Genomic DNA, 21,042 nt, shown 5'->3' with positions numbered 1-21,042 from the left:
CATAATGAGAGGGAGAAATTGATGACATTGAATACAGATCTGAAAAAGCACAAAACTCCGAAGAGAAAATCAAGAGGAAACTTTTCAGATGGCTTCAAGACTTGCAATTGAAATATGTCAATTACCAGGAAACAGTAACTTGAAATCAGAATATGTCAGATCTTTTCTCAAAAGCAAGATGTGTTTGGGCCTTATGAACAGAACTTCAGTCAAATATTCCTCTAACAAATTTTAACCTTGTTTGTCCATGACCTAGAATCATTAGATCAGCTTGTGTCAGTCAGTTGTGCTCAGGCATGAGTGATTGAAAACTACTTGTATGAAAATCATTAATAAAAGAATTACCTTTAAAAGTAAATGTGGGTATTTGAGTCTTCATTTGACTCTTAAGACATGAAATTATACAATTCTTATGATGGGTTTATTCTCCCACAAAAAAAAAAAATAGAATGAAGAATTCAGGATAGAGAACACTCTGATCTTCCCTTCTGAATGATGTGATTATCTCATAATCACAATGGTTCATATGGCAGAGTGTTTACTATGCACCCAGCACTGTGCTAAGCCCTTTACTGGCATTATCCTTAGGATGTCATCACTACTCTAAGTCCTCATACACCAAGGAAGAAAGTAAAGTTACATCACATGCCATTGGTCCCACTGTGGGTCAGACAGAACTGAAGTAGAAACTCCAAGCTCCTTACCTTGTTTCTTCACTGCTTCTGATAATACCTGCGTGTGTCTATTTAGTGCCTCTTTCCCAACCTGTCGTGAGGTTCTTCAATTCTACCAAAATTCAAGGCCGTAGCCCCAGCCCCAGCCCCAGAGATCTGGGTCTGTGCTACTCACAGTGATGCCTGCTTCTCGCAGAATTATCCTAAGTTTGACTCAATCATGCGTTTTGGCGACCAGAACTGGACATTGTGGTGCACAGTGGCTTTTGAACAGTAAGATAACCCTAGTAGGGAGTAAGGAAGGCCTTTAATTTATCCTGCAAGCCATGGGCCATTTATTCCAAAGTCTATATAGGAGGCAGAAGTATGACCCTCAGCCTCATGAGGGAATCAGAGGCAGTACCTGTGTCCTTAGAGTAAATGTGAACCTTAGAAAAACAGAATTGGTGTTGACAAAACAGCTCAGCCACACTGTCATCTGAAAAGACAATTTTGAAGCCACCGAAACATGTTATTAGAATTTGCTCAAGGCACACTCTAAGCCTGGGATATTGTACATGCTTGGGACCTCCCAGGCAAAATAAGTAATTCCCAGGCAAAGAATTCCTTTCCTCAACAGCAATCTGCCCCGAGAGGAGGCCACATGTGTGCTGGGCAAACCTGGGGGATGCCTTCTGGGCTTCGAGCCCTGAAGACTTTTGGTGTGGAGTCTGACACACTTGGTTTTGAGCTCCAGGTCCTATCTGTTAGCTACAGTGACCAGGAAGTGACTTCAGGTTCCTCAACTATAACCGGGGGGATGCTAATGCCTCATACATACTTGTTTTTAGGTGATGAAGATTACACATTGGTCCCACTGTGGGTCAGACAGAACTAAAGTGGAAACTTCACATGCGATTATAAATATAAAGTGCTTAGAACATAGTTTGAGCTACTAAGCAAAAACTATTATGTTTGAGATGATTATCCCCTGATTCCTGTTTTGACATAGCTCTTTTACCCTATTTTTAGACATAGTGTCCCTCAATGATTTTTCCAAGCTTTTAATGTAAGCCCACGAGGCCATAATCCTCCACCTGGGGGAGGCACTTTCTGGTGTTTTATTATTCATCTCTAATGGTTGTTTGGAAGGAAAGAGGAAGGCAATTTGGAGAAAGGCAGAAGCAGAATGGAGGTAGGGAACCATAGGAATGATATCAAAGAGGTCCAATGACCAGCCCAAGAGACTTCCACTTATAAACGGTGGAGCAGAGGGGCACAAATGGTAAGATTCCCTTATTTTTCATGGTGGAGTAATGTTCCAGGGTATTATGCTAAGTGAAATAAGTTAGGCAGAGAAAGAAAAATACCATATGATTTCACTTATATGTGGAACCTAAAGAACAGAATAAATGAACAAACAAAATTAAATCATGATGATTACCAGAGGGTTGGGGGGCTGGTGAAAAAGGTGAGAGGATTAAGAAATACAAACTGGTAGTTACAAAACAGACACTCAGCAGTGGACAGCAATATGTGAACCCAGCTGTTCACTGCAGTTGATTGGGAATAACAACATTGCCAGATAAACCCCAGAAACAACCCAGAGTCCATGTAAACATGAAAAAGAACGAGTTACATCTCAAAATGAAAACATCTCCCAGATATAGAGTGCCAATGGGTGCTTAATAGATGTTAATCCTGTTATATTGAGATCGGCACTAGGGAGAAGTTAGAGTATATCAAGATCGATTTAGAGATGGAGTGAGCTAGAATACAGAGAGAGAGAGAGAGAGAGAGAGTTAGAGATAGGGATAGAGATAGAGGTAGAGGTAGAGGTAGTCAGATAGATAGAGACAGAGATAGAGACAGGGACATATACAGAGGTAGAGTTAGAGGTAGAGATAGACAAGCAAGCTGCTTTAGATAAATGCTTGTGTTCCCACAAAATGCATATGTTAAAATCCTAGCCAGTAAGGTAATAGTAATAGTAGTAGGGGGAGGAGCCTTGAGGAGATGACCTGATCATGAGGGTGGAGCCCTAATAAAAAGAAGTCCTCAGAGAGCTCCCTCACCCCTCCCTCCAAGTGAGGACACAATGGGAAGACATCCAGCTTTGTACCAGGAAGTATGCCCTCACCAGACACCCATCTTTGGTGCCAAGATCTTGGACTTCCTGGCCCCCAAATGGTGAACAATAAATGTGTTTTTTTTCCCAAGCCACCCATTTATAATACATCAGCATGAACTAAGACACAGGTATATACTTGCACTTGCATAAAACACTCTAGAGGAAAATTTTAGGGATTGGGACCTGCACTTTCCAGCAGGGAGACTAAGAACTGGGCTTGAAGGCATTAGGGAATTTTCATTTCCATTGTAGACCTGTTCTAATGTGTGGCTTTTTCACCACTAACCTGAATCAATGTAGTAATAATACTAAAAATAATGGCTAATTAACAAAAAGGAATGCATTGAGAAGCTTTCCCCACACTTAGCTCCATAATTGACTTGCAGAACAGAGCCAATGTGTAAGGGATTAAGAACAGGAGGTCATCACCGACCAATGTCTTATCTTCTTAAGGGTATTAATGATGTCTGGAGACACAACACTCAGTGAAAGCAGCTGAGGATTAAGAAGTTGGTTCCTTAAACAGCTCTTCTCTCTGTCAATAGAGCCCAGAGCTCCGGGGAACAAGCTCTGGGACCCACATTCTTTCTCCCCTCAGATCCCAGAGCTGGTGGGAGACTTTCAAACAGACTGCAGAGGCGTTAAAAATAGAAGTTAAGTTGCTATTGGAGATACACGGAGAATTCACCACTTGCAAATCTCTAATTATAATATGTCAAAAGTGAAATACCTTGTCAGGAGCAGTATCTAATAGAATGCAGGATTGGCTCTGTCAGCACAGTGATCCATGATGTGTTGGGAGGCCCTGCATTAAATAGACATTCGGCAGGAAAATGTCCTGCAGGGACTCATCTCAGCCCTCGGAGGACTGAAAGGATGGCCGGGGAAGTCTTTGCTGTCTGTGCTTTCCTCCGCTCTGGCTGGGAGCGCTGGGTGCAGCCTGCTTCCCTTCTACCGTCTGTACTTTATGTTAAATCATGTGCATACATTAGAAGTTCTTGGAGACTAGCAGATGGATGGATCGTTTCTCTCACCCGAAGCGACTCGGTTTCTCAAAGAAATGATGGCCTCCACAGTGCTGTGAGCCTGGCATTAAGCACCAGGCCTATGTGTCATTGAACAGTTAGCGTTATGGCAGGTACAACACTAACCGATGGGGAAGAACTTAGGTGTGCTAATACCGGGCTGGGACAACCATGGGTCTGACCCACTTTGAGGCTCAATTCCATCCCTGGGAAATGCAGAGCCTGGAGGGAAGAGAAGGAGCGCTCGGAAACAATGTGCAGATGCAGAGACAATGGGAAGCAACCGTGTTCTGCACAGTCGGGCCGGGAAAGCCCAACTCTGAAGTAGGTCACAGACAGAGAAAGCATCTTCCTTTTTGGCCAAAGGAGAGAAGCCCATAGGCATGTAATCGTTTGCAGCAGAAAACTGGATGGCCCCTTCTCTGGGCTGTCATGTTCAGCCACAAAGCCACCTGCCTCTGCTGCTGAGGGTTCTCTTTCCTTTAAAACTTCCCGTGAGAGTATGTACCACACAAACGGTGCGAAAGGAGGCAAAGTAACCAGCCCCCCCTCCCCCAAATCCACGCACTCCATACGCGGAGAGGTGCTCCTTGCCTTTCAGATACTCTAGATACCGTCGCTGGAGCCAATTTCAGAAATGACACTGTTGTTTCCATGCTCTAGGACTTGTCACATTGCAATGATAACAGAACACACGCCCTATTAAGGGCAGAGCACAGGCCTGCTTACCCGTGCATCTCTCTGCAGGGTCAGGGCTCTGTGGACTGTCCGCATGCTATTTAATTTTAATCATGTTGATCTTTAAAGAATGCTTTTTGTGAGAGAAGGACACTGAGCATGTCAACTCCCCAACTGGATTAAAATTTCCTTTTAGGTAGGCATAATTAGCCCTTTCTTTTAAACTCTCATTTTATAAGTCCTCTGGCTCAAACTCTTTCCAATGACTTCCCATTACTCCTAACGTAGAATCCCACCCCTTATCGAACCCAGCAGGCCTGTGGGGTATGATACCTACTGATTCCTTCCATTTAGTCCATTGTCACTCTACCCCCAAACCCTCTCCACATGCCCTAGATACACTGGCCTCTTTTGTTCTTTGAATGAGTCAAGGTCAGGATGACTGACCTTGTCATTCTTTCTGCCTGAAAAGCTTTGTCTTCTCACCTTAAATATCATCTCCTTCAAGAAAGGTTCCCAGACTACTCATTTGCAAGCCGTGCCTCTGCTCTTTTTTTATCCTCCCATAGCATCTGTCTTTTTCTTAAGAGCATGGATCATCATTTGTGTTTATATAGCTGCTTGGTCGCCACATGTTCACTCTGCCTCTCACACTAAGTTTCAAAAATGAAAAGGACTGTTTCTGTTTGATTCAACCACATCACCTACTGAGTCCAGGTTCCAGTAGATGTTTAATAAATACTTGTGAATGAGAATGAATGAATGAATGTGTGACTGACTGAATGAATCTCCCAAATCAGTAGTATAGTTGGCATATGTTGAGGCTTAATAAATAATGTCTGATTTAACCTCTTTTTTTCAGTCCTAAAATAGCCTCCTGAAGCCCTATCACCTTGATTATCACAAAATAAGCACCAAGCAAATAAACAACAATTCTATCATTATCATCTGGTTGTCAACAGCACAAACACATGTGAAATCAGCAAACACACTTAATAGACTTACCCCTAAGTTGTAGCACTTAATAGACTCACCACTAAGTTGTAGCACTTAATAGACTCAACCCTAAGTTGCAGCCATATACAAAAAGGCACTAGTGGCACTATTCACAGGAGCCAAAGGTGGAAACAACCCAAGTGCCCATCAATGAATGAATGGATAAACAAAAGGCTTATCTGTATAATGGAATAGTATCTGTCATGAAAAGGAAGTTCTGTACATTTTACAATATGGTGAACCTTGAAAAACATCCTAATATTGGAAAGGAGACAGACACATAATTTCATTTCTATGAAAAACCCCCAATAGCAAATCCATATAGACAGAAAGCAGATTAGTAGTTGCCAGGAGTTGGTGGAAGGCAGGATGGAGATTGTCTGCTTAATGGGCATAGAGTTTCCTTTGGGTGATGAAAATCTTGAACTGGATAATGGCAATGGTTTCATTGCACTGTGAATGTACTGAATGACACGGAACTGTTTACATTAAAATGGTTAAAATGGTGAATTTTATGTTTTGCACAACAATAAAGAGTTGAAAAGGCAATAGAAAAGTTTAGAATGTGTATTATTTTTTAAATTCTCCAAGTCTCACCTCCAAGTATCAGGTGTCAAAGACACTGGGTATCAAAGTTAGTTACCGGTTGCTTTTAGTTATAAGAAATATATCATGCTTTAAAACAATAAACTTCTTCACCAACACTGGTTTCCCAGAGGCCTGGGGCAGGAGAAAGAGGCACATCTGCCTTGCACTTACAAAAGGCTCAAGACTTGAGGCTGGGTGAGCCCAAGCTTCCAGAGAATTCTGCAGAACAAAGTTCCACAAATGCACATGTACATCAGGGGTGCATGGTTACCTTAGGTCGCTCACAAACACAGTTTCATTTCGATAATTAATTTTTTTAGGATTATCTTGATTCATAGCTAATAACATTCATTTTCAATCTTGATAGTATTATAATGTTTCCTCTTTGTTTGCTTGTTTTTAAGCCATTTACCCCATTCACCTGCAATGAAATTGACTCTTTTGGGTACAGAGAGTCACGTAACCACCACCATCAACGTACAGAATGGTTTCCCTGCCCTGCAAGATTCTCTTCTGCTGCCTCTTTGCTGCCCAGGCCTGCACACCCCAGGGCCCAGCAACAACATGGAAGAAACAGGGACCCGCATGAAGACTCGGATGAATCTCTAACACATTAGGCTAAGTTAGGGAGGGCTGGTTCAGAGACGCTGCGTGGCTGCAAATGGCCACAAGATCTGTGTTTGGGGCAATGGAAATATTCCAATAGACTGTGCTGACGGTTGCAGGACCCTGTAAATACGCAAAAAGCCTGAATTGTCCCCCTAACACAGGTGTGTTTTATGGTATGTAAATTACATCTCCGTAAAGCCATTTAAAAGAAGGCTACATAGTGTATGATTCCACGGAGAAAATGCAAAACTATAGGAACAAAGAGTAGGTCAAAGTTTCCTTTTACAAACAAATCGCCGTCAACCAAAAATGTGCCTATTTCAGCAAGTAACCAGAGAGGATGCCTGGAGATGAGGCATCTTGGCAGAACTGGGGTGACAAGGACAGGGTTAGGGGCTGCTTTCTGGGCAGGACGCTTGGATGGGGGTGCACCCTGCTGTCACTATGGGAACCCTGCCTGACCCCCTCCCATCCCCACCGGTGCCCCAGGCGAGCCTGGAGCCCACTTACTGTAGCGGTGCCCGAGACGGTCTGCGCGCTGGTGTCCGCGGCGCTCTGCTCCGAGTGGGACTGCGCGGGAGGGTACAGGTTTAGCGTGTGCTCGGGGACGGTGGTCTGACCGGGGTACTCTGGCGCCGGGTGCGGGTGGGGGGCCGTGTATTCCGCGGGGATGCCGTTCTGAGGGGGAGCGAACTGGGCCGAAGCGTAAGGCTGAGCCATTGTGTCAGGGGCAGCTGCTGCTTCCTGATTACCCTGAAAAATCAGAGGGGGAGAGAAGGAGAAAGCGTGAGTGGCCACCGGGAACAGCCTCTCCCCAGGCCCTGGACCACAGTTACCCGGACATGGTGCGGGTGCCCGCATGGTGCCAAGCGCCTGAGCCCATGCACCCCAGTTCATCTTCATCAGACGCTCTGAGGAAGCAGTCACCCTCATTTATACAATCCATTCTACAGATGCAGACATCAAGGCTGCGAAACCGGAAGTCAGTTTCCCCAATCATCCAGCTCAACAGCCCCAGACTGGGAGGGTCTGTGTCCCACTGGGTGGATCTGTCTGGCAGATCTTCCTTCTTTCATTCCCATTTGGGGACATGTGAGTATGGTGTTGTCTCCAGCGACAGCAGAACTTTGCTCTGATACTTAAAACGCCAAAAGCGATTAAACCAAACATGCATGTTCCTGAGAGGAGAGACAATTCATCTAAGCATTTGAATTTAATCAAAGTTTTATGTGTCTTGGCCCACATGACGGGATTGGGGGTCTTGTTAATGACGTGTGTGTGTGTGTGTGTGTGTGTGTATGTGTGATGTTCCAATGAAAATTCAGGGCCTAATTTGGACAAAGATGGCCCTCTGTGATAGCCCCATTTTAAGTAATTCTGCAAAGTGCTGGACTTAACTCAGCCTCGTTAGTCAATGCCTCCCCCAGCCCCTGTCTTATTTTTTATAAGCACAGAGTATTATATAACAATTCACCCTTCAGATCTAGGCAAAACATGCAGTGTGATAATTACAGCCAAGTGAAAAGAATTAAACACACACACACACACACACACACACACACACACCCTGAATTCAAATGCTCCCATTTCAGGAAACATCTATCTCTCTCCACCTCCACCTCCTCCCCCACCCTCATAACTCTACTACCCTACCCTACACACACACACATACACACACACACACACACACACACACACACCACAGCAATCACAGAGGCAAAAATTGCAATCCAGAGAGCTGAAGTGTCCATGGTCTCAAGAGATAGGATCGGACAGTCAGAAAAAGACAGAAGAAAACACTCTAGCAGTTAAGCACCAAATAGCCCCTTTGCCATTGTCTGTGGTCAATTAGAGGTGACTTCGGCCCCTCTATAATGATAGCAGGGCCAACATGTCAGAATTGCTCCCATCTTCTCTGTCCTCACCACCAACATAGAGTACCTCTTCGGTTAAAGCACCATGGTGCAGCTGGAACATTCTAACATGGAGGGAAGGGAAGTTTATTCTCACAGCAGCTCACAGAGCTAGCTCACTTGTTTAGAGGGGACCGTAATTAGAATGTTAAAGATGACACGCTGAGGACTTAGCTTAGGCTAAGTTTAAAATATTTTGCAAGTGAAAACATTCCCATCAGGCCCTTTCCTCCCCCGGCATAACTGCTCCAAATGTCTGTGCCACGGGCAGCAGAAATGCACAGCCACTTCTCTCTAACATGTTTCCGCAGCATTTGGGGCTGAGCTGGGTCTGTCTGTGCTGTGGCTGAATCGCTATACATGACGGGAAAAGTTAACCCTACCCATCCCTAGCGAACACGAGGTCATTCATTGTCACTGCCACTCAGTGTTCACTTTTCTTCAAGGAAAATGCTCTGTTCCTTTCGGGGTCAGGGGGACCCTTTCACTCTCAGGCTAGTGCAGATGTGGCTGAGCCCCGCCTCCCATGACCCATAGATACAGTCATGTGACCTGGCTTGCCTAATCAATGGGTTCCACTCTCTTGCCTGGCCCATGTGGCTCAGTGGTTGAGCATCAACCTATGAACCAGGAAGTCATGGTTTGATTCCCAGTCAGGGCACATCCTGGAGCTGTTGGCTCTATCTTCAGTGGGGCCCTGCAGGGGGCAGCCGATCAGTGAGTCTCCCCCATCATTGATGTTTCTGTTTCTCTTTCCTTCTCCCTCCCTCTGCCATCACTCCGGGTTGCGGGCTTGATCCCCAGTGTGGGGCTTGCAGGAGGCAGCTGATCAATGATGCTCTCTCTTCATTGATGTTTCTATATCTCTCTCCCTATCCTTTCCTCTCTGAAATCAATAAAAAATTAAAAAAGGGTTCCACTCTCACAGTCACCAGGATGTGTGTTCATGCCCGTCTATCTAAACCAGTTAGCGGGTTAAACCCTTGTCGTTCTAAGGAGACTCCTGAGACTTCGCTGGAGCTTTGGGAGGACGTCCTCTTCCCATGGTCATTGGCAACTGTAAACAAAATGTAAAACCGAGCTGCCAAGAACCGCCCCTTGAAGAAGAACCGCCTAAAGCCAAAGCCAACCCAGAGGAGAGCCGGCCCAGAAATTGATCAACAGATAAACTGAGTCCCAGTGAGCTCATCGGAGGTCTTGGATCCAGCTTCCCCTGCGGTTAGTAATGCTTTAGTCACATGAATCGGTCAAGGTCTTATTTTGTTTAAGCTGCTTTTTCTGTTACTTGCAACCTAAAGGGCCTTGATGAGCAGCCCCTCCTGAAAAAACCCTCTGCTGTTTGAGCCCACGAGCTTCCCTTTCTTCTCCCGGGCTGTGCAGGGAACATGGCCTCGTGTACAGACATTCCCCACGGATGCCGCTTCTATCTGGCCCAGCACAAGCCCCAGAAACTATTGGATCTGAGAACTCTCCAGAGAGAAATGCACGGTGACAGATCCCACCTCTGCCCACAGGTCCGCTGCAGCCTGCCCTGCCTTCCGCCAGGCTCATCGCTGAATTGAAAGAAAGGCTTGTGAGAAGCCCAGGTGAGGCCTCTGAGGAAAGCAGACAATGATGGCAGGAGCAATGGTAGCGAGAGACGGTCCCTAACGACAAAGGTTTCTCCAACACCTCCAGCAGAAAACACATTATCCTGGGAGGGAACCCTGCCCGAATGGCCTTCCCTCATTGCAGAGCAAACTCAGGAACAGTGACCAGTCCCACAGGCCCCAACAAGATGCGGGGCTCTCTGCTGGGATCGGAGCTCTCTCTGTTTCGGAGAAAGAAGGGCCTGCCCTCAGGAAGCCTGTGATCTGATTGCTCCATTCTCCCACCACCATCATGCTTCCTTTGCATGGAAAGCCCCCCCACCCCCACTGCTCTTTAGCCTGGCTACTCTCTACTCATCTTTCAGGTCCCAGATCAGAGAGCTCTCCTCCAGCAAGCCTTCCTTGACACTTAAGCCATGTCGCTTGCCTGCCTCTTGTACCTCACTGCAGCGTGTGGCCACTTCTCACATAATCCCTAGTCCTATCATTGACTGCTTGTCTGTGAGCATCCTGGGGGTAGAAGACTGTGTCAGGTTTTCATTCCAACTGCAGTCTGGCCCAGTACTTGTTTTTGTTAATAAAGTTTTATTGGGACACAGCCACATTCGCTGTGCTACGATGGCAGAGTTGCATAGTTTGGGCAGACACCCAATGGTCCCCAACCCCCAATACCGACTTCTGCACATGGGCCATGAAGTCTCAATCGCACTGTACATGCGCACCCGCACGTGGTATTTTGTGGAAGAGCCACACTCAAGGGGCCAAAGAGCCACATGTGGCTCACGAGCCGCAGTTTGCCGACCACTGGCGTAGACTATTTAACTGTCTGGCCCTTTACAAAAAAGGTGTTCTACTCTCCATGGCAGAGTATCATTACATAGCCCACGCCAATTCAGAAGCCAGCTTTGCATCAACAGGACAGGAAATAAAGCTGGCGATAAAGCAGGGAGAGAAAGGGGTGCAGTCTCTCTGAACCAAGGAGGGCAGGCTCAGCTAGACTTGGAGATCCTCAGTGCTGAGCATGGAGCAAAAGGGTGCGTGGGGATCCTTTTCCAAATTTGCTTTAAATTATGGGCTCTCTGAATTGTCAATGCGCATGCAAACACGTAGGCCTGAAACCCAGCATGAGTGGGCTTAGGGGGTAAGATCCGAGATGGCCTCAGGCTCCCGTGCTCCATCCGAAAGGCATCCCCTCACATCAGCAGTGTGGGCAGTGCCGCCGCCTTTCGGGCCTATGGGTGCCGGGCACTCGCTGGGCACTTCCCATCAGTGATTAAACAGAGGAAATGGATCCCCAGGGGACATTACGCAATGACCCGAGACATGTTTGGTTGTCACAACTTGGAGGAGGGCTGCTACTGGGATCTAGTGTGTGGAGACCAGGGGTGCTGCTGACGCCCTACATCGCACAGGCCAGCCCCGCTACTGAGGATTCCTGGGCTCTGGCCCTGAATGTTAATCGTTCGGATGTCTAGACTCCCAGCCCGGCATGCATTGCATCTCTAACCCCACTTGATTCTATTGTTATGTCTGCTGGGGCCCAGATCTGGCCAATGAGTCCACAAGGCCAGAGCCATGGGTAGCTCTCTGGGAAGCCAGGAGCTGAACCAGAGCTCAATTATACTGCGCACAGGTGCCTCTCATTTGGCAGGACTCTCACCTGGTGGGGAGGTTTGTTCCCATTTTTAAATAAGCAAACCTGTCTCTGTCACAGACACACCTGGCCTCAAGACCTGTTTCCACCTGGAGATGTGGTGCTGGGGTATTTATTCAAAGGTGACAGCATTGCGCTGGCCCGGTTGGCTCAGTAGATAGAGCATCAGCCTGTGGACTGAACTGTCCTGGGTTCGATTCCTGTCAAGGGCATGCACCTCAGTTGCAGACTCGGTCCCCGGCTCCAGTCCGGATGTGGGCAGAAGGCAACCAATAAACAGGGCATGTACCTCAGTTGCAGACTCGATCCCCGGCTCCAGTCCGGATGTGGGCAGGAGGCAACCAATAAACGTGTCTCTCTTATATCGATGTTTCTCTCTCTCTCTCCCCCTTCCTTCCACTCTCTCTCTAAAAAAAATCAATGGAAATGTCCTCAGGTGAGGATTAAAAAAAAATGTATCAGTGTTCTATCAGCCAGACTAGGGTATTAACCCTTGGCGAGTGTTAGAGCTCCAGCTTGGATAACTCTGCCATCTCAGACCCAAGGTCTAGATTCAGAAGGCTCTGAGACCACCCTAGGAAATTCCAGGGCCAGAAGGGGCACCACTGGAGCTGGGACAAGCCACCCACCTTTACCAAACCGGTGGCATTCTGGCACACCCAGGGTTCTGAGCGCTAGGAGGCGTGTCTGGGGTCACCGAGGAACCTGCAGGCACACTCAGGTACACAGGGCTCTGACAGCACTCCTGTTTCCGGTGCCCAAACAGATGTTGGAGGGACCCCCCAGAGGTACTTATTAACACTGACAGCAGTTCCAGAGAGATCCTAATTAATATTCCTGCCCTTTGCACTTCAGGCTAATTACAGCTAATATTTAATTAAGATCATTGTACTTCCCATGGGATTACTTTTCACCTTCAAACGGCTTCAGAGGTGCCTTTGTCTCCTCCCTGGTGTTGCTGCTGGACTCTTAGTGTGGAATAAATGGGCTGACATCCACACTAAGGGTACCTTTTCCACTCAAGTTCAAGGTGAATCTTGGGCCCATGCACAGGTTAAAAGCTGGAGCCAAATCTTTGCAGGAGACAGTGACGGGCAGAATTCTTTGGAGTATGCTGGCTAGACATTCCCTCATTGGCAGAAGTTGCCTTCTTTCTTCTCCTCCAAGGCCGAACCAGCACCCTCCACCCCCTAAATAAGGGAACCCATGACAGAGATCTGGGCATGTACAGAGTCAAGGTGCTGGTGGGTGTTCTGAGTTGACAGGGAGGGTGACTCTGATTTGCACGTATCCCCCCACATCATCGACCAAGTGCTTCAAGCGATTTTGCAAACCTAACATCTAATTTTCAGTGCCTGCACTTTCTTGGATTGCCGCTAAACACACAAAAGGCGGGGGTGGGGGGGAGGGCCAAGACCTGATATTTTTAAACCCGATAATGCTCCTGAAGAGCTAGGTAGAAACTTGAAGGGAAGAACATCATTTAGGATAAATGTAGGGGAAACTTCTTTGTCCTCACACACCAAACCTCAATTAGAGCAACTCATCAAGGGTCCTGTGATGTGGGACCTCCAGTTCCTGAGAGCAAATGGATATTAACATGCAACCAAGTCTAGTTCACCAAAGCAAAAAAGAAAAAAATGCCGTTTCAATTTAAATATTTTACTGAAGCATGAAATAGCCAGGATATTATTGCTATTTTAAGACAAACACCGTAATCTGTCTATTAGCATAGCGTGTCGACTCTGCTGCACCCAGACGTTCAGCGAGCCTTTCCTCAAATGCACTGAGAAGCTCTTTGGTCACTGAAACATCCTTCATCCTTAATCTTCTCTCCAAGGTGCGCCCAGGAGACAGAATCAGAAAATGAGAGGATTCCGCCCTCCTCCCTCCCCCCGTCCAGATATCTCTCTTCTCCCATTCATTGCCCTGAATGGTTGAAAAGAGTAGTTTTGGAAAGCTAATAAGAGAACAAAGGGTGGCAGCCCATTTGACTTGGCAAAATATTTTGGCTCAACATCTAATGCAGACCACATTTCAACTGAGAAACTGTCTTTAGGTGGCAGGGCACGGAACGGGTTAGTTTTTGCAATGTGACTGCCAGACTGTCACTGAGGGGGGAAGTGAATGTTTTCATAGCTGCCAAGTGGACTTTAAAGTAATTAAGGATGTGTGTGTGTGTGTGTGTGTGTATGTGTGCACGTGTGTTTCCCCAGCTTTCATAGTTACACTTCCTGAGTATCATCTCCCCTTTTGTTCCTGGAATATTTTGTTCTCAGTCCAAATCTTGCCCTGAGAACCCTCTTCTGGCCTAAACTCAGCCCTTATAATGAAGACATGCACGGGGATTGTCCAGCCCTAATGAAGAAGCAGCTCTCTGATCTGTCCACACAGACACGGAAAGCAGCTACCCCACCGTGGGACGACCCCTCCGCCCCCCAACCCCCAGCGACTCAGACTCGCTGGAGGGAACTATCCGTTCTTGGTTGCCCACAGTCTCCAGTCGGGCTGACAGTTTGTTTTCCTTTAGTTTAGTGGCTGATCTGTTCTACTTCTCTGGCAAGAAATCTCGCCTATTCAGAGAAAACCTCCAGTGCCCGAATAAGAGAAGTAAATTGCCTCTTGCCCCCGGGGCATTGAAACAAAGAAGGAAAATGCAAAATTACACCATTAACCTGCTAGTTCTAAGACCAGCTCAGTTCCACACATCAAGCAGAAAGCCGACACACACACACTCTTGGCTGAAATCCTCTCCTCTCCCCGGCGTGATTCAAGGAGCAGAATATACATGGCACAGAGCAACAGAGACTCCACCGCAAGGAGAGATTGCAGCTCAATTCAAATCACAATGGCGAGTGGAAAATAAAATGGGAAAAAAATACCTGCTGCACCATCCTGCTTGCTTTCTCCTCCATAAACTTAGCAGCTGTTCTAGACCCACACCACAGAGCATCTGCTCAGAGCAAGCCTCAGCTACGAGCCGGGGTGTGTGCGCTGTGCAACGTGTGGATGGCTGGGGTGTTGCGGGAGGGGGAGCTGGAGCCGCCTGGCTGACCTCCCCCTCAACATCTGACTGCTCCCCAAACCAGCCCCAGATGGGACTCTTTCCGCCAGCGAGGCCTGGCCCATCAATCACAGCTCGCTCCTCCTCCGGCTCCTGCTCAGTTTCAGAGTGCACACTGAGCAGACGATTATAGAGTGGAGGAGGAAAAAAAATACACACGTACACACGCACCTCACCACACGGCACTCGACTACATTAATAGCTGTTTAAAAAACATTAGAAATGCAAGCCTATGCATTGCCTGGAGCTGGAATTTTTCATTACTAAACTAAATATACGGCATGCAAAGTTATGAAATCCACCGGGGGAGCTTGCCACTATTGTATTTTGCTTGAGATTTTTAAGAGGTGGGGCGGTGGGGTAGGCGACAGAGGAAGGATGAAGAAAGAGCTCGAAGAGATAGAAGGATGGTTAGGGATAAATTTACAAAAATACCCTGAGATCACTGCGCATGGATTTGCAACCGAGCTGCATGATGAATTGGGAAGTGATCTTCACATACTGTCACTGGCAATCGTTGGGAAGACTTGGGGACCCCGCTTTTCTGCAAACCAGCTGTGTGACTGAGGCGAGTTGTTGCAATACACCCGGCTCCAGTTTTTGCTTCCGTTTAATGGGAATAATGATGAGTGACTCCATGGGATGAGAGTGAGGGTCAACATCAAGATCAACTCACAGCAAAACAGACACAGGGGCCTGGCTCATAGCATTGCTGTATACGCAGATGCATTCATCACAGACAATACAATGGCGCGCCAAGACCAAGACCATCTGGGTCCCAATGGGATATGCAGTCAAGAGGTGCATTGGGCTCTTAGGAAAAGGCCCACAGTGACCACCAAACCCCAGGGCTGATGAATGCTATGAAGGAGACACATAGGGGTCTTGCTTTCTCCTAGTCTTGAACACTTGTCTCTTGCTCGCTCATTGTTTTTTCTTCTCTCCCAATGAGCAAAAATAAAACCTTGTGCAAACATAATCCCCAGCGATCTTAATGCCAAATGCTGCCTCTTTATTTAAAGCTACAAATACTCTGTCCTTTCTTTATTATTAAAAGTACAACAACCCGAGTGAAATGTCAAAACAATTTCAGTTTTTATTTGGTCGTGTCTTTCTTGCTCGTCGAGGGAGAGGTTTGAAGAGTCCCACCCCCCTTCCCGTGGACAGCTGCTTATCTCTGCGATGCCTCGCTGGGGAAGGAGAACTCTTGCTACCCTGGAGGGGATGGATGGGGTTTCTGAAGTGATTAAACTTGTAATTAAATTGTGCAACAGAGGAGGAGGCGAGGGCAGAGGAGGCTGCCTGGAAGAATTGAACTTTCCTGCTGGTCTGTCGGTGGTACTAGTTCAGGTAATTCTTGGGTGATTTTTTTTTTTAAATTCCAGTTCCCCAGGGTTGGAAAGAGAATCTGGATAAATGGCATTTGTGACATCCTCACACCTCCATTTTCAATCACGCTCTGGGGATACAGCTCAGGCAGCATGAAATAAGCACTGTTTCAGGTTCCCCACAGGGATATGCCGGCTCCTCTCAGAGCTGCGTAACCTCAGAAGACCTCAGCCCCTCCCTCCCCGACTCCAGCCGCACACGTGGACTCAGCGGTCACTCTCATGAGCCACAAGCTTTCTTCCTGTTCTTACTGATAACTAATAAGTCAAACCTCTGTCCTTCAACCAAAGTATAGGGGTCTTGCTGTTTCCTAGAAAAGCAAGAGGGACAGACCAAGGCAGAAAAATTCCCTCCTGAAAGATATTCCGGGGAGTAATAGAGAAAATACTAAAACAAATAAACATCTCCCCTCCAAAAAGCAATAACACCCACTAAATAGAGAAGACCGTTTCAGGTGGAAACAGTCAGAGAAGCAATGGAACATTGGTCCTTAGCCAACAGACCATCAGATCACGTGGGGCAGTCTCATAAAATAATCAGATACCAGAACTCCACCTGAGTCCCACTGGTTTAAACTCTGAGAGTGGGGTCCAGGCTCTGTGTGAGTGCCTGAGGTCATTCTGATACACAGTCCTGATGGAAAGTTGGGGAAATTTTTTTTGTATTTTTCAAACTGAAGGCATGATACCTTGAGATATAAAACCTATGTAGGGGGGTGATCACGCCCTCATTTTAAAAATGAAATAAACTACACTACACTGAAAAAGAAGAGAATAAAATAGTAAGAGTTATTGCATGAAACTTTTATGTGGGTGAATTGGGTTGCAATGTAACATCTTTTATGGATTGCAGTAAAAGAAATAAAATTAAAAATACAATGCGAGGCAATTCTGGTGCTTGTTATTATCATATCTTTCATCAGCGCTGTGACTATGGAATCAAAGTCCAATGTTGGGATGTCAAGCATATTGTCAGAGTGATTGGCAAGTTATTCAACTTCAGTGTGCCTCAGTTTCCTCATTTATTAATATAAATAGAAATACAAATTTTTCTTCCCAATGAATCTCTTATGATGGTTTTGGGAGAAAATCTACAGAAATGTGTTTCGTAATCCAGGAAGCCCTAGGAGGGCATACGTCCTGCTGTGGGGATTATATCAGTCCCCTTCTAGGTCAGCAAAGTGTGTTGACTTCTCATCTCCTGCCTGCCAGCTGCAGTGGTAGGCATGTTAGTCCTCACAACCACCCCTGTGAGGTAGATATTAAAGATACAAAAACTGAACCCCCAAATAAGTGAAGACATATTTTCCATGATAGGAGCTCTTAACTTCGTTAAGTGGCAGAACCAGAACTTGAACCAAGTTTGGTCTTATTCAAGTATTCCTGTCACTGAATCCATACTAAGATGGAGATGGAGATGATGATGATGATGATGCTGATGATGATGCTGATGCTGATATGAAGATGGAGATGATGATAGTGGTAATGATGATGATAAAGATGAATATGATAATGGTGATGAAGATGATGGTGGTGGTGGTGATGAAGTTGGTGGTGGTGATGATGATGAAAATGGAGATGGTGATGGTGATGGTGATACGAAAACTTCCCTTGAGTACTAACTTTGTACCAGTCATTGCTCTAAGCACTGAGGATACAAAATCCAAAAAAGCAGTTTTACCTATGTTACTTCATTTAACAAGAACCCAATGTGGTTCATATTGCCATTCCCTTTCCAAGGGAGGTAGGGTTACTTCCTCACACACACACAAGTAGTAAGCTACCCAAATCCATCAGACTCCTAAGCTCTACATTCTGAAATAGTTGTAGATTAGGTCATATCTGACCTCAATTAGGTGAAGGTACCAACCTTTGTTTCCTAACTACCCGGGCTTACAGAAAAGCATGTCTGGAACAAAGAACTCTGAGATTGCTCTGAGGCCATAATTCACAAAAACAAACAAACTGCAAAGATAATAAGAATCCATGTCACAGATTCAAGTGAAAGCAATTTGTCTCCTTTCACTTTCCCGGCCTTGACAGGGAAGCAGAGAGAGAGGCCAGAAGCCATCTTGCCGTGGCTGACAAACTCCAGCCCCAGAAACACAAACCGAGTGGGTGGCAGGCTCGCAATGACGAGGTGTCATGTTTGCAAAATGTTCCATCCTGACTTTCCATTTGGATCACAGAAGGCAGCGTAGAGGCTGCTTTTCTCAACTCCTTAAAAGTTAGTGACTATCAAATATTTATGGCACTTTGTGCAAGTCCGGAGCCTTGATGTGGTTGCTTATGAGGTGCTATGTCCAAAGGGAAATACATGTGCGTGTCTCTAAAAAACGACCAGCCTCTGGAGCAAGTGAAGTTCCCACAACGGGGCCAGGCACTTAGGAAGATGGGTTTTCTCATCTTGCTCACACCCTCCCCGGGGATCAGAGGGCCCTGACTTACCCTTTAGAAAGCTCACTGAAGTTTAACATTATACACCTTTCGATTTTGACATTTTATATATTTTTACATTACATATATTTTGAGGTCTGTCTCCAACTAGACTGTAAACTCCACGAGGACAGAAACCTCACCTGTTTTTCTCAGCACTGTTGCCTCAGGTATTTCAAAGAGTGGCACAAACACACACACACATCCAATCAGAATGTTTTCTTGAAAGAAAAATAAATCCCCAAGCTAGTCTCTTTATCACTACTGCTATCAAGAAGTTCCCTGACTCACCCAGTACCTCAGAGTACTGAGAAATAAGCTCAGACCATTGAATGTTACTCTGCACTGTTGGAAAAATACCCCCTCCCAGTGGAATATCCCAATGTTGTACTGAAGGGTTTTTTTCTTGAAAGTTCATGCAGATAGGGCTCCACCTCTCTGTATGTGAAGTTGCTATCAATATCTTATTATTTCCTGTTATTAATAAACAGTCACAACCAGAGAAGTTGATATGGATTAAGTTCATTCTAAGCATCAGCCAATGCAAGTCACTATATATACAGCTCCTGTAGGGATAAAGTTAGATTTTACATGTAGTATTCTTTATAAATTTATATTTTTATATTTTCTATGAACTTATTTTTATCACATTCATTTCCCAGAATAGGAAGTAAGAGGTATTGAAGCTAGTAAGTGAAAGATGTAGACCTCAAACCCAGCTTTCTCCAAAGTTGAGGTCCTTCCAAGCCAGTGGTGATGGCCCTCTTTGTTGGCTAAGACGAAGGGTGATATCGGTAAGGGTTATAGTGGAACAATTCAATCACAAAATATCTTCTGACAAATCTCTGAAGTACACTAGCCAAAGTTACAAATTTGAGGTCTTATTCATGCTACTCCAAGATCCAGAACCTAAAGGATGTTAAGGATGATGGTGGTGATTACAACGTTATTTAGGACAACAGTAATATAATCAAAAGGGCTCTCAACATGTGCTTTCCACTGCCCTAAATGTTCTATAACTGTAACTCCATCAGTGCAACCCATGCCATAATGGGAACACAATCATTATTGTCATTTTATAGGTGAGAGGTTTTGAAAGAATAAGAAATAATCTGAAGTCACCCTAATTATGTAAGATGAAACTCACATTTGTGCCAATCCAATGCTGTCCCCAAAGCAGGAAGTTGAAAATAATTTAGAGGAAGTTTGTGATTCATTTCACCCAGGTTCCCTAAATGGTAATCTCTTGAATTACTATGGTTTATTGTCAAAACCAGAAATTGACCTGGTGTGACCACTCTTCTACATTGCTGTGAACACCATGAGGAGTTCTGGTAGTAAAAGTTGAGCTGTTGTGAGTGTATCACTATCAATACCGTCACAATCTAGCCATTGCCATCATTCCCTGAGTGACAGTGGGAGTTGCCCACCACTGTGCCAAATGTAGGGTTGTGGAAAGGAGGGTAGATGCATTAGCAGACAATGGACCAAGCAAACAGATTTATTAGCAAAAGCTGTTGTCATAAGGGAAGGAGCAGATACATGTATTTTCAATTATATTTCAGTAAGGAGTCCCCACTTCCCGGGTCTGGAGGAAATCATAAATCTTGAGCAGTCTTTCACTTTCATAATCTATCTCTTTTCACAGCCTAAAGAAGCAAAAAATATTCTCACCACCACCACCACCACCACCAGGGGTAACATCAGTGTCAAATTTATATTGGAGATGAATTCCAATGACTTGCACCATTGCTAATACTACTTCATTTAGCCAGATCCACAAAAGGAAAAGGATGGATTCTGTTCCCTTAAATAGCTTGTTTATAGTTACCCTGCAGATATGACTTGGGATAATATCACTGTGTTACCTATTTCATCACAGCTATCCAGAGGATTCTCTGCCTGCTTCCAAAATAGGAAATTGATAGATTTAATATGAGGCAACTTTCTTTGTAAGAGAGGAGGTCACTATGCATACAGATGACACCAAGTAGCCTAGAGAGATACCAGCTCCACTGTGGATGTTGCTGAGTACAGCATCCCACTAAGTGTCACCAAGGGTCTGTCACTAGATTTTAAAAATTGGGAGCATTAAATCACACTGCTAGAAAGAATCATATACTCTCCCATGGAATGATACAGATAATGAAATGTTCTAGCAAAGGGGAAAGTAAACTTTAAAGATACAAATTTGTGCAAGAGGTAGATACCATTGTCTTATATGTGGATGGATTCAGAGGCATTTCCTTTCATACCACACTAGAGGCCTGGTGCACGAAACTTGTGCACCCTAGGTCTGGCTGGTGATCAGTGCTGAT

At 45.5% G+C, this 21,042-nt stretch overlaps 1 protein-coding gene across 1 annotated transcript in view; it reads right to left on the bottom strand.

The window, feature by feature from the left end:
• RBFOX1 (RNA binding protein, fox-1 homolog (C. elegans) 1) overlaps window positions 1–21,042 on the bottom strand; it is a 374,033-nt gene that overhangs the window by 176,627 nt on the left and 176,364 nt on the right. The window contains exon 2 of the mRNA XM_015563803.1: window positions 7,191–7,433. Within this exon, the coding sequence (XP_015419289.1) occupies window positions 7,191–7,433 (243 nt within the window). The remainder of the gene's footprint in view (window positions 1–7,190; window positions 7,434–21,042) is intronic.

The sequence above is a fragment of the Myotis davidii genome, unplaced genomic scaffold, assembly GCF_000327345.1.
Source record: "Myotis davidii unplaced genomic scaffold, ASM32734v1 scaffold639, whole genome shotgun sequence".
NCBI classification, from domain to species: Eukaryota; Metazoa; Chordata; class Mammalia; order Chiroptera; family Vespertilionidae; genus Myotis; species Myotis davidii.
This window is presented reverse-complemented; position numbering and strand designations above follow the sequence as displayed.